Here is a 23,848-nt window from a genome sequence, read left to right on the forward strand (position 1 = left end):
TGGGGGATTCAGTAGCAGTGTTCAGGGTCTGAAATCCTGTGTACACAGGGGACAAAGGCCCTCTTGTCACATGCATAAAGCAAAGGTCACTTTTGTGGTCTTTCAAAGGTCACTAGAGGAGACAATATGCAAGTCAAAATTCCTGATCAGAGATGTCTCCAGTGCTTCCTCCATGAAGTCCGTGGCAGCTGTTTGAACAGAGTCAGTGTATTAGGCTAGACTAGACTGGACTTCACCTGCTGGTGCCACCTCTGGAGCCAATCTCTCACCAAGGAGATGCCAGTGAGGAGCTGATCATCTGCATGAGTAATACTCTGCTCCCAGATTGCATAGACAGCACTTGCCACACAGTGGGTCCCTCCTCAGTTTAACAAAGTTGGCCTGAGACAAGGCAAGGCAAACCACAAAACAATCAGCAGTAGAGAAAAAAGAAACAGGCTGTCTCTGAATCCTCTGTCCCTCCACATGCCTCTTCACAGTTAATGAGATCAGCAGATCACAGTGCCACATTCTGGAGAGTTTCAACTTTGGGGTTTCATTTCAAGCAGCTGCATCTATGATGCTTCCTGGACCATGCGACCCTTTCCCAAACACATAGTTTGAATTTATGTTCAGAGGCAGGTTCTTGGGATATGAATGAGCTCCAGATACAACTCATGTTGTATCCACATGTAGGATAAATAAATAGTAAATAAAGCATAGGGGCTTCTTAGGCTGAATGAACATAGGTATAGCTTTAGTATAGGTCCTGCCTGCATTTTTGGACCCAAAGTATCTTGCCTTTCCTAAGTTTCACATATCGCTTTGCCTTACTTAGCAGTAATGATGTATCTCTTTCAGTATACCAGTGCTGAGTAAACTTATTATACGCCTCTCATTCACAAATCAGTGCTAGTAATCTAGTGTTCAAGGTAAATTCCAAGTCAGCACATTTACCATTATTTCTTTCATGGAAAAAACATAGCAAAAAGTAAAGTTTACCAGGGTCCCTTCCCCTTAAAGTAAAAGGTCTGAGTTCTCAACTTAGGAAGGCAGAGGCCTGATCAAAAACAAAGTGTGAAGACAGTTTGGCAGATACTGGGTTTAACGTTATGGACCCTGGGTCTGACATCCCCCGTTGCCATGGATTAATCCAAGCCAGCAGCTCAGCCCCATGCAGCCCACAGTGGGACAGGGGAGAGAACTGGAGGAGTAAAAGTGACTTAACTCATGGGTTGAGTTAGAGATAGTTTAATAGGGAAAACAAAAGCTACATGCTTTGCTACAAGCAAAGCAAAACAAGGGATTTATTCACCACTTTCCATGGGCAGACAGGTGTTCAGCCATCCCCAGGACAGCAGGGCTCCAACACTCACAATTGTGACTTGGGAAGACAAAAGCCATCACTCTGAACATCCCCTCATTCCTCCTTCTCCCTCCAGCTTTACATGCTGAGCATGCCACCACATGGAATGGGATACCCTGTAGTCATTTGTGGCAGCTGCCCTGGCTGTGTCCCCTCCTAACTCCTTGTGACCCCTCCCAGCCTCCTCACTGGTGGGGTAAGGAGAGGAAAGGGCCTCGACACCGTGTGAGCACTGCTCAGCAGTAATTAAAACATCCCTGTGTTATCAACTCTGTTTCCAGCATAAATCCAAAACACAGCTCCGCACCAGCTGCTGTGAAGAAAATAAATTCTACCGCAGCCAAAACCAGCACAGCTGTGCACCGTGTATCCGCTGCACTGTGCTGCTGTAGCTAACTCCGCTTCAGCCGCAGGGGTCATCCCTTCATTGTCCCTTAACCACCTGTGACCGGGCAGCACCAAACTGAGGAAGGAAGGCTCTGTGGGCTGCGTTCTCCGCGCTGGTGCTCACTCAGGCGGTGCCTGAACGCATCGCTCGGCTCAGGCACGGGCGGAGCGCGGGCGCAGGGCTGTGGCCAGCGGCGGGCCGCGGGTGGCGAGCACGGCTGAGCGCTGGCCCGGCGGGCTCCGCACATGCTCCGTGTGCCAGCCCGGGCCGCTCACACTGCCCTCGCCGGGCTGCCAGAGCGGCGGCACCTCCGAGCCGCTCCCAGCCTCTTCCACTCGCTGAAGACACGGCATTTTCCGGGATCTCAGATAAGCTTCCAAGGGCATCCTTTTAAGAGAGTGCATAACAGAATATAATGTTTCCATCAGGCTCTTGCCTTGGCAACAATCTGCAGCCGTAAAGCGAGTTTAATTCTCTGAGAGGAAGACTGGTGACAGCTATCGCTTCACTGTGTACTGTAATACATGAGATTCTACCCTGAAAACCCTGGAGGTGGCATTTGTCTGGTCTGGTTGTAAATAGTGATATAGATCACAATGGATTTCAGTTCCTCATCCGTGTTTGACCAGCACAAAGGTAAGTCACGTGCTACTAATTTGAAAATCCTCTGGTCCTCCAGTGCGTCCCATGCAAATATACTGAGATAACTTGACAGAATCAATAACATAAATTTTGGGGAAATATTAGGTTTATTTTGGTTTCATGTAAAGGAATTTCTTCAATCAGTTTTACACTGGATGGGTATTTCAGTCTATTGCTAGAGTCGTTTCTAAAAATTTATTTTCAGCAGAATAGCAACAGCGCCTGGCTACTCTTGTGGTTAGCACTGAGAGATTATATATATATTTATTTTTATATTCTCTATTGGTCTTCTTGTGGTTATAGATATTAAAAACTGTTGCAGTACTAGCAAACAGAGCATTTTAAAATGGAGTAAAAAATTTAAGAATTTTTCATAAGTCTTCACTAAAAGGACTAGAAGCTGACAAGTAAAATACCTTGCTTTAGGAAATTTATCTGTGTAGGTGAGTATTGCCGTAATTGCAAATTTAAGATATCACTAAAATCCCCAACATGATGATTTTCTACATTGTAAGGTTGCTATGGAAATACAAATGTCTCTTTTTTTGTCTATTTTGAAGTTAAATGTCATGTCTTTATTTGCCAATACAAGCTTTTATGTCTTACGGCTTAATCCACTACAAGTGTAGCGGCATTCCTTTTACATTCCCGAAGCAGGACGCTGTCACTACTTGATTATGCCTGTTGCAACAAATTTCTCTTTTAAGTTGGCTCACCAAACAATATGTGTGCAGTGGCCACAGTTTCCAGTGCAGATCTGCAAAATATCTGAGCTGACATGGTCACACAGACCCCACAACAAAGGGGCTGACTGTAGAACAGAAATGAAAGGAGGAGGAAGACAAGGCACTGCCCTTTGGGCAGCTGAGTGCTACAAGCTGTACTTTTATGCTTGCCTACACTTCTTTGGTGAACCCAAAGTGAATACAGCCCATATGAAGTGGTGGGTTTATGGCTGCCTTTCAGCCGCAGTAGCACTCAAAGCCTGAGCAAGTCCTGGGAGTACTGGTGTGCATCAACCCAGCTGGGACCCCCAGGTAGTGAGGGATGAGTGCGAAGTAAAACTGAGTGACAAGAGAGAAAAAAACTCTCTACCAACAAGTATAATGGAGAAAGGGAAGTGCAGTGGTAGAAGAGGGCTCTCTACTGGAGGAGAAGAGAGAGGTATCCCTAAATCATGTGTGGGTAATGTAAGGAGCATTTTTCCCAATGGGACAGAGGCACGGGGCTAACGGAGCTTCTGCAGCTCCAAACAGCCATTCCAACCTCTGCTTCTGCAGCACTATGCATGTCCTCTGTGCCACATGCTGACCCAGCAGGGCTCGGAATGGGGAGACAGAGATAAAACCTTGCATGCTCAGTACCATCGGGATGGCTGCCAGGGAAGTGGAAGTGGTGCTAGGATTGAGGGTGGAATATCACCAGGACTGGGGAAGGCAAAGCCAGGTCTCCAGATGGTTTAGGAGGCAGAAAGCAATGCAGGAGACCACGGACCCAGACCAGTTTATCCAGATAGAAGGGATAGAGATGGGAGGCAGCATCTGCCCCTCAATCTGCATCCCCCTCCTGCTGCCAAGCCACTCTCCATGCTGGCCCATCATAATTTCTTTCCATCACCTGCAGCCTGTGTCACTCTCCACCTACATGAACTCCCCTGCCAGAAGGTCCCTTCACTATACATTCATCATCTCTGCTTCACCAGTGCTGCAAGAATGCTTGCTCATTAGGTGATTTGTGATTTACTGCGTGCCTTCCCTCCTAGCTGTGTGGGAGGTGGATGGGGAGCAGGAGCACAAAACACACAGTAATGGGATCCTGAGCTCATTGGTTACCATGCAAAGAACACTCTACTCAAAACTTACAGTGTATAGTGGGTTTTGTCTAAATACCATCTTAATGTGTTGAAACATTATTGATTTAAGCAGGCATAATTTTTTTAGCAAGCAGAAGGGGAATGTCTTTCATTGCAGCAATTTATAACAATGGAAGAATACAAACTATCTTTCAAACATACTAAATTTCTCTGTTGCTCCAAAAAAATAATTCAGCACTCTCCACAAACCCTTTTTTCTCCATCCCACACATCAGAAGACTCTCCCAACAATAAATTTTAAAAATCCCCAGCATTCCAAGCTTCCATACTGTCTCTTTGCAACACATCTTATGGTACTGCTCAATAATCTTAAAATGCTTAAAATAGTAATAGGAATGTGGGATTTACAGAAGGCAAGCAGCACCAGAAACTCCTTGCCTCCTAACATTGCTCGGTGCCATTTAAATAAACGTATGCTGTTCCTGATTTCAGATGTTCACTAAATAAACAGAGAAGCCAGACAAAGGCGTGTTCTGATGCATACACTGCCAGGCACACACAGGGATTATTACTTTGTTAAGTGTTGAATAAAAATGCAGTAGTAGAGAGTAAATTATAGTTTTCAAAAACTGCACTCATCCACCTCCCACCGACTCTTGACACTGATATGCTGAAAACAAATAAACTGCCCAGTATTGTATCCTGACAACAAGGTGTAGGAAATCACATATGGCCTTTGGCTAATCGTGGAGATGAGGGATTGAGAGGGATGAGAGAGAGGGTAGTAAATTACACGCATAAATATTTCTTCTTCACAATGAACGTGAATTCTCCTATTATTCTGTCTTCAGTTTTTAATATTTTGTGGTTTAGCAAGTCCAAAATGAACCATTGTCAAGAGCATGTACACCAAGCTCCAGCAAATTTATTTAGAGCTTAAAAAGCCAGTGGGCTAGAAAGAATGCACTTATGTACATTTAATGTGTACGTTGTAAGACAACACATCAGCCAACATCACAAATCATGTAAAACAGGCATTCTTCATAGTAGAGTCAGAGAAGAATTAATGCGATGAGAAGCACAATTTCACTGCTCTGAATCCTGTGATCATTCTGTATCTCTTTTTATATATCCTCTTTTCTGGCCGAAAGAAAACTACTTTGCCTTGAAGAAATTATACATTCTTAAAACACTGCACCTTATTTCAGATAGGTTGGTGTGTAACTTTGATTGTTTCTGCGGATTTTAGCATTACCATGTATGTCATTTAGTCTTTTCTTCCAGACCTTTCTACACCACTACTGTCAGCCTGCAGTTTCTCCCCTGCCTTTCTCTGCACCCAAGTACTTAAATAGATCTTCTGCCATTCTGAATCTGGCTGACAACTTCCTTTCACCAGTATCACAGCAATTCTCTAAAATGTAAAATGTATTTAAAATAGAACCTGTACTTACTGGCATTTGTAGAACTGCAATATAATAACGGAGTAACTCTAAAATATTAGATGAAGAGTCAGGCATTTGGTTCACAATCCCTTTCAGCTTGTGCCCTAGCCTCAGCCAAGCCCCCAGCAGGGTAAGCTCACAGAGCAGGGGACACAAGCACTCAGTACTTCACTGTTGCCTTCTGCAAAATACCCACTCTCAGAACCATTCCTCTTCTGCCCTGGAAGGTGTCTTCAAAAATAAATGTTCTACTAGGTTTGTGCCCATACTTCTCCATTCCTTGACAGGGTAAGCTGGAAGAAGATGAAGTGGTCATGTTGTTCACCTGGAGACAAGTGCATCCAGCACAAATGACATCCAAGCTCTCCTAGCATTTTCTGCTCTCTGTCATGTAAACCATCAAAAGATATGTCTTCCTTCTCACTCCCTATCCACAGTCATACAGATCAAGACACCCCACTTGAAGTTGTGTCACCTTACAGAAATGGAATTCATGTCAGTCATCTTTATTCAGATCTCAACATTAGCTCTCATCCATTCCTCCTGGCCCAGGCTCCCATGCGGGGTAACAACCTGCTCCACCTGCCTCTCCTTGCTCTGGCAGCTAGAACTCATGAGTGGGGAAGTGTGAATACTTGTGGCTTCATGCCACCATCCTTTAACAGGAATGGAGACTGTGTTCTGCAAGAAGAGGCAGGAGCAAAACTTCATTCGTTTTTCCATCCATCCATCCATCCATCCATCCATCCATCCATCCATCCATCCATCCATCCATCCATCCATCCATAGTTTTACTTTCCCTTCTCATGAAAAAGGATAATTGCTCTGGGGAAAGCAGACTGAGCCCAGCAGAAGCAAAGGGGAAGTGTCTTGGTTTTACCTAGAGGAAAAAGGGCATAGATATTCAGAGACCAACATGAAGGAGTGCACCCTTGTCCTCATCTTCCTGCCATAGCGCCCTCCAGGTAAGCTACTGCTCTGCCCAGGAGATGGAGATTACTCTTTTGTGGCTAGATTTCTCTGCTCCTGACTCACAACAGGAATACTTAACAATACCTGCATGGCAAAAAGAGTACAAAATTTACCTGTGTAATGTATCAAAGGAGGTGAGGGCCCCTTTGATTCACTGTCTGCCTCAGTACCTCTAGCAGTTTCTTTTCCAGTGCTAGCAGCATCTTCTCTGTACCATGCCCACAGAGTATCTGCACAGCTGCACACGACAGCAGCCATGAGAGGAGCCATGTCAGTGCTCAGGGCTGGCTGTACCTCCAGAGACTGGACAAGAGGAGCAACACAAGCTGTCAACCAGTCAGACCTGAGCTTGTCATTAACATGGTTTTACCGAGTGCAGCAATTGTGAGAGGCACCTTCAGGTCTGACATTATAAGGAAATACTACTAACTGGACCAGTAGTAAAGTAATTTCTTTCTCTTCATGTATTAGTCACTGATGATGACTCTTCGGCAGCAATGACTTCTCATCTCTCTGGATCTCCCAGGCCCACAGGACAAACTTTCTGAGCCAAATGAACAGTTGCCTCAACAACAGACCCCTCAGCAGAATGAAAATCAAGTTAACGTTTTTATTCACAAACTATATAAAGTGTGTAATTTGAAATACCAGTTAGAAGAAAGAATTAGATTCTCTTTAGTTCAGGAGAAATGGAGAGGAAATCTGTGGCAAAGGCAGGTTAATAATGGCTTTTAAATGTTCCCAAGCCCATAAACTGAGTTCCAGCTTTGACAGACTAACCTGTTCAAGGGTAAGAGCAGATTGTGTTTCCATGGCTGCCGAATTTTGAAGTCCAGAGTACTGATTGCACCCGGCAAGAGAAGGTCATGTGAAGAATTAGGCTAAGCTATGAAGCCAGCATAGAACTCATGCAGGTTCATCTGAGACAATATCTGATCATAACATGAGTAGTGCAGCTAATACTTTACAATAATATTTAGAGAGCTTTTATCACTCAAAAATATGAGTGCTTAAAATATAATTTCTACCAATGTGTTACAAATAATGTAATATTTGATTAATGATAACAGCTTTATAATAACTTTTCAACGCTCTTTGATCTCCCTTTTTATCTGCACAGCTTACATAGTCATGCTATCTCCGGAAGTTTGACAGTACAGATAAGTCACCAGTCACTTAATCTGTCTTTCCTTTGATCAGCTCTCTAGTGTGACTTAGGCATTTTATCCAGCTAGCACAGTAGTGCAGTGGATGGACAAGTGAAATGTTCTATAGCTCTGACCCTGGTTTAGCCTGTATTAGAGCTAATTTTCCTCTTACTAGCTAATACAGTGGTGTATTTTGCATTTAGTATAAGACTAATGTCGAAAACACAGTTTTAGTTGTTCCTAGTTAATGCTCACCCTAAATCCAGGACATTTCATTGTCCCATGCTCTGCAGAGATCAGGTGCACAAGAGGCTGGGGGAGCATGGCCAGGAGAGCTGAGCTGACCTGACCTGGCCAAAGGGATATTCCATACACAGACTGACATGGGCAGGGCAGGAACTGGGGGGAGCTGCAGCATGACTGGCTGGGCATCAGTCAGCAGGTGGCAAACAACTGCATTGTTCATCACTTGCTTTTCTTGGGTTTTATTCATCTCTTTCTCTCCTTTTATTACCGTTATTAATGATGTTCTTGTTCTGGTGGTGGTGATGGTAATGATAATGTGTTATTTCAGTTATTAAACTGTTCTTATCTTAACCCACCAATTTTACCATTATCTGATTCTTCTTCCCACCCCACAGGGGTCAGGGCAGTGACTGAACATTGTGAGCATCTGGGGGTTAAACCCCAACAGACCCTCAGCCATTGTGAATAGTACAGCTCACTTCAGCTGTACTTCTTTTTGAGTTAATAGGGATCAGAAACATGACACTTTTTCTGACCAACAATACCTGTGTAGTGCATTTTACCATTACATCTGATTTGACTTTCCACTGAAAAATCTGTTCTTTTGACTACTGGACTTAAGAGGTTAATAGTCCACTTGAAGCTAAAGGAGGTGTTTGCATGTGGAGCATGGGCTGACCAGTCTGAAAGGAAGTGAAAAGCAAAGAAGTGAAGAGAATCATCATTATTATTTCTTTAGAAAGAAAAGTCTGAGGAATGTTCCAGAACAGGTCCTGCAAGGCATCTGCTTTAAATAATAACTCACACTGTAGCTGCCAAACAAAATAAACTCCCGGGTTCCAAGCAATAGTCCACTTTTCCTTTTTGCAGGAATTATCAAGACAAACCATTGTTGACAGAAGTTTATTCTCCTGAGAAGATAATTCCTTTGGACATTGCACGGAAGTGAAAGGCCTCAGTCTTCTGACTGGTGCAAGGTTTACACTGAAATTGAAAACACCTGAGTCCTGATTTCATCCTATCTCATAAAACTGCAGCCAGAAATATTATGAGCTAGTTCAGTTATTACATTTTCTCTCAAGTCATGTTACGTTAGTATGATTTCTTACAGAAACTTTCCAGAATTTTTCTTAAGTCCTTTCAGTGTCTATATTGGAAAGTTTTTGGAAGAAGTTATGATGAAAGCAAGTTTCAGATGACTAACAAAAACCACAGTGCTGTTTAGATACACTTTGTTCCACCCCAAGTTAACAGTCATTTAAAGTCTGTGAGACAAGTGTCATTATTTTCACTGTTTATCATTTGTACATGCTCTCTGTTTACTCATGCATGTGCTCCTTCTCTGCAGCTGATACAGCAGAAGAGATCGACTTGGCTGTGGTTTATCAAGCAGCAGCTAATGGCGATGTGAACACCCTGACTGCAGTGATCCGAGAGGATCCTTCCATCCTGGAGTCTTGTGACAGAGAGGGTAAATGAAGGCCCAGCTTGTTCTCAGGAGATCTGTTGCTTCAGCTTCCAAATTAAACTTTCCATTTTTTTAATTCTGATTTTTGTGTTCAGCAAATTATATTTAGTAGCAGAATATGGGAAATCTGAGTTATTCTTTGGAATATCCACTGGAAACACACAGTTTGGATAATTCCTTCCCCTTGTAATTGTAAGATATTTTTATATGATTACAAATAAGCTGGTTTGCTATAATTAGACAGTACTTTACCATTTATTTAGTTTATCTTATTTAGGGAGATGACTGAGAAACTGCTGACATTTCAGGGGAGGAAAAAGAATATTTTTACCAATGCCAAATGACATACATTCTGCACATCTCTAAAGCAGAGGTTATAGTATGTGTACAGTAACAGTTTGAATTACCAAAGGACTGGTTATACAACGGGCAGTTATCTAAATGATCTGTTTTATCTGTCAGGCTGTGCTCATTTTGTGTTCAAGTTACTATTTAATGTTATTACAAATTAGTGTACATTGGCTGGCTTTTATATGCATCTATTTCCTAAGTAAGAACCACAGACCTCTGGAAGCTGTTTTCAAGGAAAAGGGTTTTTTTTCAGAAGTGTTTTTTTAATTGCAGTTTCTTTCAAAGGGTCCATATGAACACTGTCTTTTCTAATCTTTAACAGTTTTTATCAAGCTACCGATTTTTGTTATACTTTAAACCAGGCGTTCTAACTGATATCTTTAAAACATCTATTGGTTAGTAGCGAAAATTTACTCAAGACAAAATGATCCCTGTCTGCTCATTAATGGGAGAAAGACTAAGTAAGAATGATGGGTGAGGTAGGAGGAGATGGGCTGCCAGGAGCACTTCAGCTCTGGAACTAACTTGTGTCCTAGGTTGTTGATGCAAATGTAACTAAAGACCAGTTTTCTAGCACAAAACATTCAGCTCATAGCCTGCACATTTGTCAGGCTCTGCATGACCTCAGGTTGAGTAGTACATTTCCTCAGCAATCTCATTGAGTCTAGTAAGAATAATTATTCTTCAACTATATATGAAGTTTCTAATAGTCTTATAGTTTCTAATACTTATGTTTATTCCCAGCCTAGTAATTTTAAATTGCTTTGTCAGATTCTGAAGGAAAATCTCTTGCTGTTTTTCAGCAGTTAACAGAATGGAAGGAAGAGGAAGCAATTAAATGATACAATACACAGAAATTTGAGCATTAGGTTTAAATGTTCAGAGGTTTTACAAGACAGAAAATTTTTGCAGGATATTAAAAAAGTTCTTATAAAAACAGGAAATAAAACATCCCAGAACATATCCAGATTTCAAATTAAATTCTCTGCATAAAGGGCCAACTCACACTTTTATACCTTTTCAAGGGACATAGATTGATTTGTCTTTTGAATACACAGACAGAATGAAGCTGGGGTTTGAGAAAAGTGGACAGGCACTATCTAGCTACTAGTCATTCTGAAGAACATCAGCCAAAATACTGTACAAAGCCAAAAGTTCATTTTGGGAACATAACAGAAAAGCACTTTTCCCTTCAGAAGCAGAGTTAATGAGGCAAAGTTTTTGCTAACATGGTCATGCTCTTTTTAAAATCATTGGTCAGTGACTGTCATAGAAGTTACCTCCTGACTTAAAAAAGCTGAGTACAACTATTGGACAGTTATCAGAGAAAGGATTTGTTAACTTGTCAGCGTTGATATTAGAAAATAAGAAATTATATCTTATAGACATCACAAAGTGAAATTGTAAAATAAATTTGGATTTTTTCCGTAGGTTGCACACCCTTGATGCATGCTGTGTCAGGACGCCAGGTTGACACTGTGAAGCTTCTGTTGAAGATGGGAGCCAATATTAATACTCAAGATGCCTGTGGACGTACCAGTTTATCTCTGGCAACTTATTTGGTAACAAGACTTGAGGGACAAGGATGGATTGAAGGGAATAAATGAAGACCAAATAAGATTTCTGCTTATACTACAGGGAAAAAAAGCACAAAACATTTGGTTCTAGATGGGAGTGGAATTGGTTTTGAAACTTTACTATGATGCAAAGCTGGAACAATTATTATTACAAGAGGATCAGGGCTCCTGTCAGAGACTCCTGTCAGAGACTCCTGTCAGATTATCCTTTCTGTCTCATAAAATCAGTGCATGATATGAGAATCTCCCAAGAAAATAACATTTTTTTTTTTTGTATAGTGAAAGTCCCCTCTTGTTCTTAATGTGCAAATTGACTTCTCCCCCCTGCATAGCCAGCATTAGATATTTATGCTCAAGTGAAGGCTTTCCTATTTCAAATTCTGGTGATAGCAGACATGTGTTCCTGCACACTGCATGAGCTGGGACATTGTTCCTTTTCTATGTGGTGTTGGACTTTGGATGGCCAGGCTGAGAACTCAAGTTTGAAGTGCTGCAGGTACCGGTGCACTTGCTCAGATTATAAACAATCCAGTCCCCTGATCAACCTATATGCAAGTGACAGGAGGGACAGACATCTCACTGAGACACTTGGGAAAGGAATTGTACTTCAAAATCCGAAAAAGCAAGGATAGTTCCCTTCTCTTTAGTCTTCTACTCCTTGCAGGAGGTAATTCAGGTTTCAGAGAGAAAGTGGGGACCATGTTAGCTGAGCAGACTGAGCTTCCACTATTAATTGGACAGAAAAAAAGGAGTGTGCAGCCATGACTGCATGGTATGAGTGAAGCTGGATGACTGCCAGCTCATTTAAACAGACACTGTGGCAGCCTAATTAAATGACATCCCTTGCACCTAGTTTCTTCCTGAAAATTCAGGACAAAAACAGTGTTCCTGTTTAGCTATGCAATGTTCAGCCAGAAAATAAGTGTAGAAAATAACAAAAACAAGCAGTCTCATCCAGTGCAAGGAGCGTGCCCCACTTACTTGAGAACAAACATTTCCTCTGCAAGATATTTTTAAAAAATCCCATAATAAGTGTCACGCTTCTTTTTTCCTTCCTCTTTTCCCGGAGGGGAACAAGTATTCTTTGGAAAAAAATAAATGACTGGAAAAGATTTAAACCACCCAGGCTTCTAAGTTTCCATTTCTGTTTCTGTGAGGAATATAACAAGAGATCCAGAGAGAATTCAGCTGTGATGTCTGTCCAGACAAATGAATTCAGGAGAGTTGCACAGTCAAGACTGCGTGTGGCATTTGGTGGTCTTGTACTTACACCAAGAGCTCCAACAGGAGTGTTCTGATTCCACCATTCCACACATTTTCCGCAGAAATGCTCGTAATGCCAATCCAAAATAGTTCATATGGGAGGGAATGGTCTTTATCAATTTCCTGCTGAGTTTTTAGAAAACACTTAAACTAATACTTGATTTTTCAGACTTAAGTATATGCTAAAAGATTTATGCAGTCACAACCAGACTGTTTACTTGCTTTTATGTTGAGGTGATCAATAGAAGGTTTTAGTCCAAGATTCATTCCATCTGTTTTGGTGCTATTTTCAGTCTAACACTGCCACTAATACAAACTTCTGCAACAACATTTATAAGACCACACTCTTAAGACTTTTTACCATTGATTTGCCATCTTTGCTAAAATCTCACAAACAAAATCATGTTGAGTGCTCGTGTTCTGGGTTTAATCTAGACTGATTGAATTCACATGCAAGAAAATGTGTAGCATTTGCTAGTGATAAATGAATTAGCAGGTTTTTAATCACTGCTTGCCACAGCTGCAAACAAACAAACAAACAAAAATAAGCAAAAACAAATAAAAAATACAGTGTAAATGAAACACCTCATCAGAGAAATGAACAACTGAGGTAGTTTCCCCAACAGGGAACTACTCTCAGTGCTGAGAAACCTCCACTGAGGAAAAAAAGTCCAGCTCCTTTGCTGACAGAAATGGCTACAGTCACAAGTGAATGCCAGCACAAACAAGAAAATATCTGGCCTTATACTTTTCACTTTCCTCTTTGATATACTCCAATTTCTCTTTTAGGGTTGGCTGGAAGGCTGTGTCAGCCTGCTCAGGAATGGTGCTAAGCAGAACATACCTGACAAAAACGGGAGGTTGCCACTACATGCTGCCACTGCAGAGCCTGACGTGAGGTATGTGCCTAGCTCGACAGCTTTTGCTGCTGAATCTCTCAGGTAGCCAGCAACCCAAGGAGAGCCCACAGTAGGAATAACAGTTGTGACAGCTACACTTGTGACCTGTGTCTTTGTTTAGTGGTTACCGTGAAGGGGGTAGAGAGGAGGAAAAACATTGTGCCATACTTGTGTACCAGAGATCAATGGCTGGGTAAAGTGAGGAGCTTGTTTTAATAGCAATAGCTGGAGGAGGGAAAATAATTATAAGAGAGGTTGAAACCCTGAGTTTCCCCTGCCCAACTACCTTTCTGTCTTACCCACATGAAATATTACAAGTGTTCCTGGACTTCTGCATGGCAAATGTGAGAAAAGTTTTCCACAAGACCACCTCTCTGAAAATCCCCAACCATAAAGGGGAAGTTAAGGATTGGTGGTCTGGCTCATTTTTAACTACTTCTATTGGGGGGTTAAGTAACAGTTACAGAGTGTCTTCACAAGAACTCTTAAGAAAGATTCTCTTTTTCTGATTCCAGCCTGTCACAATAGGAAGGTTAAATAAATTTTTATTTGTATATCTGAATAAATTCACTCCAAAAATCCCCTAAGTAAATCATGCCTGAAAGTATAGGAAGACATTAGGAACAGGTAAAACATTCAGTACATGCAATATATTCATGTGACTTAATCACTGAGTCTACAGATTTGTTGCTGTAACCATATCAGACGAGCTCAGACATCTGGCCATTTCTGCTGATCTTGTTCTCCAGCCTTTTTAGCAGCTTTATTCATTTTCTACATTATCTTTGCTTTTCATGCATCACTTGGAGAGAATAGTTTGAGATTTCTGCAAAAAAAGGTCACTATCATTAAACAAAGCCAACACGAGAAAGAAGACATGTTTGTACAACACCACACGTGTTGCTACTTGAAAGGGAACACTAATCTTCTCTACCAGGAGCACACTGGATCCCCTGAATGCTCTTCACACTCTCCAAGGATACAGACAGACCTTTCTTTGCTCTGCACAATTGTCCTTTTCCTCTGTCTTCCCATTGTGTTTGCCCCATGCCCAGACACAGGCCTGGAGCACTGATGGGGAAGTTTTTCCATCATGCTCATTGTCAGTCCCTTGAATCCTATGTCATTGCCAAAAAAGAATATGCAATGGCCAGTTGTGAAATGCTTTTGCAGCTAAATTTGAAAGCTGGCAGTCCACTGCTACAACCTCGTGCTGGAGGCATCATGGAAAGACAGAGCCAGTTAATGTATTGATTTGATAATTGATTTATGTGCTTCCCATGCATTCCACAAAGCCTAACAGGCAAGTGGAAAGAGAATCCATTCCTGATCTATGCCTTTAAGAGTAGATAGCAGAGAAGGTTCAGCTGCTTGCTTGAGTATCTACATATTTAAATAGTAGCCCTTACGTTGCCATAATGGTCTAATGATGTAACTGAGCCAAAGTTTGTTGATTATAAAGATTCTAGTCAGATTTCTTTCACATGCAGTAGTGTCATTGATCATATCTGGAGCTGAACCACAGAGCCCTGTAGTAGATTATAAAACTATGTTATAAATTGGTTCTACAAGCCTACTATAATTATCTCACTTTCTTTTACCTCATTAGTTGATATTTACCAAGACCTGTTTTCAGACACTGAATTTCTGAGATTGTGAGTCATTTTGCTAAATGACAACAGAATCTTTCTTCACTTTTACAAACTTCTACCAATCACAACAATCCTCGTGTCATTGTTTTCACAGTTCCTACAGTATGACTTCATTTAGAAAAGGTGTGACTCCTCTTTTCTACAAGAATTTGTCCTTTGAATAATTTAGATAGGTAATTCTTTATTACCAGTAGGGAAGAACAAATTTGACATGAAAAGTTCTCAGCTTAATCTAATGCACACACCTGAGCACAGTTCATTCCAGAAAATACACTAGAAGTGGCTGAAGGTACAAAGCAGAAAATATTTTCATTCAGTCTCCTCTGCATGGGAATAAATGTAGGATTTTATGCATTTGTTTCTGTGTTACCTTTACATTTATCTGATTTCCTTCCTTTATACTTCATTATCTTTTACTTTCCTTGAATGCCTTCTTCATGTCCATGTTCTGAAGGTTTCTAGCACATTCACACCTTCAGATGAGCCACAGGTTTGCACAATGATCCACTGAGGATATATTCCTCCTTTTGCTAGAATCCTAAGAACATCCTGTACATTCACATTAGGATTGGCTTTGTTACAGCATGTGACTAGATGATGTTTTTCATTTCCATGGTCTAGCCATGTACATGATCCAAACTCTTAGCATCCTGCTATAAAACACAAGCATCTTTGTCAAACCTATAGTGATTTCAGAACATATTCACAAGATAGCAAAAGGAAAGTGTTAAAAATGCTATTGTACTTGAATAATATTTAATGTAACTACTTTATTGTTCCCTCCACCAGAGGGGAGTGTTTGTAGTCCAACATTCTATAAAATGTGAACCTATGCATTACTGTGTTTTATGCCATAATAATGGCCCTATTCCAGCCAACATTCTGTAAGGCCTTGTAACATACTGGGGTTTGTGTGTGTAAATATACAGCAAGCATCCATATATACACATATACACACAAATGTGTATGTTGCATACATTACTTCGAGAGTTAGAGTGAAAAATCCTTACAGAAGCTGGCATGTCTGGTTACTTTAGGACATTATAAAGTATGTTGGTGGCAAATTGCTAAGCTACCAAAACTGCACACATGGACAGTATTATACATTCTGATTCTAGCCTGGCAGTGAGCACAAGAGTTATTCTGTGTGGATCTTCTTTTAATTCCAAGCTCTAAACTTCTGTTGTTACCATAATCCATAAAGTCCTATTTGTTTTGCTCATATGACAAAGCTCAGACCTAAGATTCTGACCTGTGCCCATCACTAATACTGAGTTTTCATGAAAGTGCACATTTTGTTTTTTAAACAAGTGTCGGTTTTTCAAATTTAGTCAGGAGTACAGCACACTGATTATATCATTGCTTCCACAGGCTTCTGAGCTTGCTTCTGCAGCAGTCAAATCTTAGTGAAATTAATCACCAGGACAATGAGGTGAGTGAGCTTGTGCTACAAGTCACAGCCCCTGCCACTGGGGGCATAGAAGCCATTCAATTTTACAATAAGGCTATGCACTAGTCAAAAGTTTCTATAATGCTTTTGCCGAACTCTGCAAAGTATTATCTCATTCTTCCTTCTATACACTATGCACCTGTAGACTAATAAAGCTTCTGTCTATTCAGCCAGCTATGAGGTACCTTGAATCTGTCTCTTAAATCATTTGTCAAGAAAATAATTGCCCTCGATTCTTTTGAATCGAGACATTGGACCAAATTACCAATCATAAATGTTCAAGGCCAGGCTGGATGAAGCTCTGAGAAACCTGGTCTAGTGGAAGCTGTCTCTGCCCAGGGCAGGCAGGTTGGAACCAGATAATCTTTAAGATCCCTTCCAATCCAAGCCATTCTATGATTCAATGATTCCTTTGTGTCAGAGTGTCAGAGAACTGGAACTACAGAGAACAGTCATGGAAGCACAAAAATTTATGCTGTTGTCTTCCATGTGGAATTGTGTCCTGCATGTATATATATTGTACATAGGAAAGAGTTAACTTCCCACATTGAGAGACTTGCCACATCCTTCTCCAAACAGAGAAGCTGAGACACAAGAGAGATTCTGAGTGTCTTTTCATATGTTTCTCTTAATTCTAACAGTTGCTCAAGGATATGTCTCTTTTCCACAGTGGCATTCTTTTCCAGAATGGCCAGAGGGCTGTTAATTTTTCCTCTTCCTTACCCCCTGAAAGGTTTGCAGACTTTGCTCACAACACCCTAAACCAGACATATGCATTGTCTTGATGTAGAACTATGTTGCTAATGAATTGCATAGAACAGTGGATCATCATTTAGAGCCATATATTTTGCTGTAATGCACTGCTACATGCAATTTAGAACTTTTAGTCCATCTCATTGTCGTTTGGCACTGACAATATATTTGTTCAAGTGTCAATACTAAGCCCTGAATACTCATGTTTTCTGAAAAATGTGGATCCTCATAAATGATTACAACTAACAGAGCTGTTCTCTTGGCATAAGTAAAACACTTCAGTTTTCCCATTTGACACTTGAGAAAAACACCCTGATGAATGCATGAACACATAAACAGTAAGAAATACATCTGGAGGTTTCATAGCTTCCACAACTGTGTCTTTCTGTGGGTTTATTAGTGAAGCCTGTGAGATGACAATGTGGAGAAACACTGCCTGTAAAAGCCTTGAATCTGAGCAAAACAAGTGCCATACTATATTTCTCAAAGCCATTTCTTGGGGTTTGTCCTTTTATGTCCCGTGATGCTCCTTATTTTTTATGAATGTGCAATTGTTTGACTGTCTCACCTCTAAGATTGTATTCTGCTGGACCTTCAGCTTTGGCAGTTCTATACCACCCTCATGCTTCCACCCACAAACAGTAGTCTGTCTACCTACAGATGCCACTAAGGGTGGTAGGACAGAGCACAAATGGTGTGGGCTAGGCAGCTGTTCCCACTGTAGAAAGTCCACACGAGTGAGCTGCTGCCACAAACAGCTCTTTGTTCAGTTGGGCACTCTGAAAGGCCATGTGGAATGTACAAAGTATGAGAAAGGAAATGGAGAAGAAAACAGGAAGCTCTGTTTGAATCCTTTGTACAGCCACATGGGTGCAAGAGTAAACTGAAAAAAGATATACAAGAAAAGGAACAGAAAAAGGACTACAAAGATTATGATAATAGTTACAGAGCAGCTTCCTTACATGGGCAGGCTAACTAGAGCAAAGTAACTAGGATAGGACTTCCAGCTTGGCAACTGCATCAGAGAGATGATATAAACTCATGGTATCATAAATGGCATAGAAATGAAAAGAGAATTATTTTTAACTGGTCTAGGGGTTTTGCATATAAAAATATCAGGACTTCTGCAAAAATTATCAGTCAATAGTTTCAAAGAAAATTTAAAAATACTTCTTCAGAAAATGAATCATCACCTTTTAGAGGGCTGGATGTCATATGAAGTCTTTAGTCTTATTACCAAGTATTAGGTGGCAGTATATTTTCAAGCCTTGTTGCTTATATTTTTGCACTGAGTATTACTGTGTTTTGTCTCTGCACTATAGAGATTTTTGAAAACTATCCCCAGTTTTACCCTCTTATGTTACAGCTGATTCTGCCTGCTACCACCAGTAGAAACAGAAAGTTGATTTTTCAAGGATGTTTTTTGGCCATATCAACACACTAAGAGAGGATGACAGAAAGATGGCCTGGTACACTGTGGTTCCTCCTTCTTCCATTTTCATGCTCTCCTGGACTAGTGATGAGTACTCATTTCCCAGCTTCCACTTCAGTGTAACCTCACAGATAATATGTGACAATCAACAGTACTAACTCCCTCGTGTATACTGACATCAATGGCAGAGCTCCTGTTAATTTCTGTTGGTGCAGGAGTTTACCCTCAATTTTGGTTTTACAAAACTGAAACCCCCATTATTAAGCTTTGTAAACCCTAAGTAAAACCAAAACTGCTCTCATTCAACTGCTCTGTTTTGTTATCACCCAAACTTAAGCCACATGGGAACTTAAAATCTTATAAGATACATGATGAGTGAGAGAAATGAATGCTAAGGCATTCAGGCTTTTCGTCAGAAAATCACTGCAAGCAGCTTCCATTTTAATGCACTGATAGGTGTCTGCATCAATATAGCTCATGTTTTACTTGGGTTGTTACCAACTGGCTTTATTGGGGTTCTATTTCAAGTTTTAATTGCTTTTCTACTCAACTTTTTTTTTTTGGTTGGTTGGTTTTTTGTTTGGTTTGTTGTTGGTTTTTGTTTTGTTTTGGTTGTTTTGGTTTTGGGGTTTTTTTTATGCTTTTTTCCTTTTGCAAATCAGGCAATACCCTTGAAATGCATTTTTTTCTGGTAAGAGGGAAAACAGCCCCTGTCCAAAGGAAAATGTTACCACAGCTAGCAAAAAAACAAAAGCAATTTGTTAGAAACATAATAAATTAGTCAATTTATACAAAAAATCTTAACTATTATGGATATAGTGTAAAATACAGGTGAGTGTAACAATGCTGAAGGTACAAATATAGGCTATGAATTCTCTGATCCGTTAAGAGTGACTGAATGCAGCTAAGATGGAATGAAAATGCAGCTGAATACCTTACCATTTGCTTTGTTTTCTCCCTGAAGAGTAAATATAAAATGTTTATATTGTGACTTTTTTGTGGACATCACTCTGTCAGTTCTTTAGCTTGCTGACTAGTGCCAGCTGCAGTAATAATATTTATTTTGGATTAAAGACCAAACATAAATATCACACTGTGTAATGCCAAAGCACCAGTCTAAACCAGGCTTTTCTTGCAGGATTCAAGCTGAGCAGTGAGGAGCTGTCCCCCCAGCCATCATGGCCCTGACCACATGTTATTTATAATAGGCTATATGCCTATAGAGGAAGCATTTGTATTTGTATCCATTTTCTGTAATTATTCCAAAAAGCTAATTGCTTGGTTCCTTCTTAGGACTCCACTAACTCAGAAGCTGCTACTAACTGTTTCAAATCAAGGTGAAGAGAGAAGAATTTGTCCACCCTGGATGGTTTCAGGGCTGCCTAGCTTATCTACAGAGACTTGAAGGGTGCTCCTTGAGAGACAATAATCTGCCCTCTGGGTTTGTGGCTTACAGGGAATGACTTCACTCCACTGGGCTGCGTTCCACAACAGACCTCAGCACACCCAGACTCTGCTGCACAAGGGAGCAGACCCAACTCTGGTGGACAAGGACTTTAAAACAGCTCTGCACTGGGCAGTACAGGTGAGTCACAGCACAGTCCCAGTGGGATGTTGACTGAGTTGGCTATTGTGGTGTCCTAAATACTCCTAAGGAAATTGTTTGGGCTGTGGAACAAGGAAATTGAATGCTAAGAATGCCCACTAAGCCCCAGCATAAGCCCCTGGATCAAGGATCTAGCATCTTCTTTGGAGACCAAGGCAATCCTAATAGAGGTTTAGTCCAGTTGCCCTAAAGTTTTCATTTATCTCAGCGAGACTATGTGTATGCATCATGTTGAACTCGTGCCTAATTTTTTTTTTCACTAAATCAGGGTTGCAGAAACCAGCAGCTTATTTGCAAAGGCCTTTGGAAATAAAAAAAATGTAAACACAAGTTAAAACACATTTAAAGAGCTACAGCCATGAAATCATTACGTGAAGGGTTGAGACCCTACTTCTCTGGAGACTGGAGAACACATGGAGCTAAACACATTTCCTGTTGAGCTGTATGTTCCTATCTCATATGCAAAAGGACATTGTCAAATACTCAGGCCACCATTAGAGAAACGAACCATATGGATTTAATATGACATTAAAAACTGTATTATGTAATTGTTAGTAAGTGATAGAAAATACAGCATAATTTACTGGTTTTCCTAGTCTACTGCAGAAGGCTGTCCAGATGAAATTTTATGTTTTTACTTGCTCTCTTGCCATATCAAGTTCCAGTATCAGTGTTCAAAACACATGCACAAAAGCTAAGCCAAAATAGAACTCATGAAAAAAGTCCAGCAACATTTTCTTACAACTACCAAATATTTGCATCCTCATATTTTGGTCTAAGTTTGCTCTTCTTAAAAGAAGTGTCAACAAGGAAATTTTAAATTTCTGAACTGCCATATACTATATTTCTTATGGGGTGAGGACATCTGGACAAATAATCTGTTTCCTTCAACCACAGCCTCACAAAGATTAACCTAATAGGCCTAACTTATTTTTTCTGAAGTAGAGGTATATTTTGGCCTCTGCAACTGGTATTATCTAAAAAGTTTTGCACTTCTTTAATCCAAATCAATCTTAAATTGGACTTGTTATTTGCCTTAGGAGATTAAAGGTATCTACTCTACTACGCATTCTTACCAGGCTTATTCCAGTTCTGTCTGCTTCCAGCAGGAAACCTCTGAATGTCACAGAAACTCCTGCATGATAGCCAGTGATCTGTATCATAGCTCTGGGGACAAACTGTCCAACAAACAGAAAGACAAAAGTGAATCCACTTTATTACCTCCTTCATTAAGCTTTCCCTGATTCTGTATTTTGTATGTTTCATTATTTAACTCCACTGCTAACTCTCACCTCCACCCCTCTCTCACAAATGTGCAGAATAACTCTTGAGAAATGGGGAAATGGAAACTGCACAAAATCCACTTGGCCTCAGGTTGAAGGAAGTCACAAATACCTTCTTTACTCTTCCTTTAAGCTGCTCCTGGAAATGAAGGGGAAGTGTGCAGAGTGACACACACACCTCCCTTTTCCCCTTGCTGTGAGATTTCTGCCATGAAACCTTATAAATTGCTTCTTCCATCCACATGCTTCTACACATTCTAAGTCCAGAAGTGGCAGTTGGAATACCAGAGCATGAAATAGATCTGTTCATATTTCTCTTACTCAAGAAAGAAAATTCCTGCCAGAAAAACAAAACAAAACAAAACAAAATACTTTCAGCCAGTGCTCTCTGCTGCCCTTTTAGGCCCAGGAGATTTGGATACTTTGGACAGGCATGACTTTCTCTGCTGTGACAGAGAGCAGAACAACAACTCTGCTGGATGGGATCATCATTATGTCTAATAGCCTCCTCTGTGACTGCTGGAAAAGGGATATTTTTCCTTTAAGAATTGTATAAATATCTTCAGAGAGCAAGAGACTCACAGAGCTCAGGCACTACAGCTGCAGGGATTATTTTTGGCTGAATAAGGCCCGGTGTTTAATTTCTTTTTTTTTTTTTTTTAATGCAGTAAGGGGAAGACCAGACACTGTACAGAAACTTATTTCAGAAGTTGCAGGAAAGAGGCAGTTCGTGCACACTGGGCTGAAACAAACAGTAGGACCATACAAAAACCATTGCCCATCATTCAAACCCAAATTCTTGGGCATGGGGCATATTTCATATGAAATCATTGTTCCATGCTGACTCTTTCAAAGACTGCATGTTTGTGGCTTTGTCTTCCATCAGGCACCATGGGATGATCAGTCCCATCCGTGTAACCAGACAGACCTTGTCAGCACCAAGGTCTGCTCTTTTGAAAAGCTCAGACCTCCTGCCATTCAGGTTCACATCTTAAGTGCAAATGTATCAGTGTAGAAAATGCTGATCATTACTGTTTGGTGTGAGACTATTTCATGCCACATTTTTTACACATGCATTTCTATGTGCTGGTGCAGACAGGTCTATTAGAAGTGTCTCAGGAGGTATTATTTCTCTCCTTTTACTTCAGCCAGCATTAATTACTGTAATGAAAAGGAAACACACCTTTGAAACACAAAACTATTAACTGATATTGGACAAATGGTAAAACCATTCTAACAATTCTAGATAATGGTATTATTGAAATCCTAGTAAAATATAATATATACCATACAGCATGCACTATCACGCTACATAGTACTATACTATAACAGTATTAGTAATACCTTGGAAACAGCCTGGGAAGATCTGGAATCTTGCCACATTGCATTGCCAGTTGTCCTTTTTTTTTATCAGAATTTTCTTTGTCTCATTCTCAAAGTCTCTTGATTATGTGAAAATATCAGGTTTCCACTAAAGGATAAACAAAAATCCAGATTTTTTCTTTTAAGTGAAGAAATAAAATTTTGTAAGAATAAAAAGAAAGCAACTAGAAAGAAGCTATTAAAAATAATATTCTGCCATGGGGAGATGTGCTTATGATTTTTTAAGAGGCTGATTTGGAGTGCAAAGTTTTAAAAAATTAGAAGCCAGTGTATCTGTTCCATAGCAACAATGCAGTTATTTCATTCCTCTGTTTCCAGAGAAGAGAGTGAAATACCTGCATATATAAAACACACTGTAAAAGAAATGCATAAGTAAGTATTAATTTGTGTTTGGCTAACCAAGCACTGCAGTTTGTCTGTAATTACTTGGAAGGTGAAAGCATACTTAAATGTCAGGATCTCTAGGAAAGAATGTCTCTACTGCTACAAGACAGCTCGAGGACACAGCTGGCTATCCAGCCAGAGCAGAGAAAGGGGCCAGGGAAGTCAGTGGTGGCTCAAATTTCTCCCAAGGGATAACTTCTCTATGCCCAGCACCCCATTTTCTCATGTGGGCTACATACAGTAGAAGAATTCAGAAGGACTTCAAAAACCTCTTAAAACCCATCTCTACTGCAGATATGTCTGTTGTTGGACTGGCCAGAAAAAATGCATTTGCTGAGCATGTTTCAC

At 40.5% G+C, this 23,848-nt stretch overlaps 2 protein-coding genes across 4 annotated transcripts in view; one reads left to right on the forward strand and one right to left on the reverse strand.

The window, feature by feature from the left end:
- LOC148219882 (uncharacterized) overlaps positions 1 to 23,848 on the reverse strand; it is a 222,140-nt gene that overhangs the window by 147,556 nt on the left and 50,736 nt on the right. Inside the window, exons 4-6 of the mRNA XM_088155847.1 lie at positions 23,078 to 23,204; positions 21,846 to 22,070; positions 21,527 to 21,628 (exon numbers count right to left, since the gene is read on the reverse strand). Coding sequence (XP_088011973.1) covers positions 21,527 to 21,628; positions 21,846 to 22,070; positions 23,078 to 23,116 — 366 coding nt within the window. The 5' untranslated portion in view covers positions 23,117 to 23,204. The remainder of the gene's footprint in view (positions 1 to 21,526; positions 21,629 to 21,845; positions 22,071 to 23,077; positions 23,205 to 23,848) is intronic.
- ANKRD55 (ankyrin repeat domain 55) overlaps positions 1,947 to 23,848 on the forward strand; it is a 46,460-nt gene continuing 24,558 nt past the window's right edge. For 2 of the 3 annotated variants that reach the window (XR_015799191.1, XM_088155846.1), the window contains exons 1-6: positions 2,003 to 2,369; positions 9,348 to 9,470; positions 11,250 to 11,380; positions 13,448 to 13,557; positions 16,581 to 16,641; positions 20,301 to 20,429. Coding sequence is in view for 2 of the 3 variants with exons in the window: in XM_088155846.1 (XP_088011972.1) it covers positions 2,330 to 2,369; positions 9,348 to 9,470; positions 11,250 to 11,380; positions 13,448 to 13,557; positions 16,581 to 16,641; positions 20,301 to 20,429 (594 nt within the window). In the remaining variant the exon portion in view is untranslated. Of the gene's footprint in view, positions 2,370 to 9,347; positions 9,471 to 11,249; positions 11,381 to 13,447; positions 13,558 to 16,580; positions 16,642 to 20,300; positions 20,430 to 23,848 lie in introns of all 3 variants that reach the window. The other variant, XM_014887022.2, reaches the window with a different exon arrangement.

This window comes from Sturnus vulgaris, chromosome Z (assembly GCF_052056855.1).
Source record: "Sturnus vulgaris isolate bStuVul1 chromosome Z, bStuVul1.hap1, whole genome shotgun sequence".
NCBI lineage: Eukaryota > Metazoa > Chordata > Aves > Passeriformes > Sturnidae > Sturnus > Sturnus vulgaris.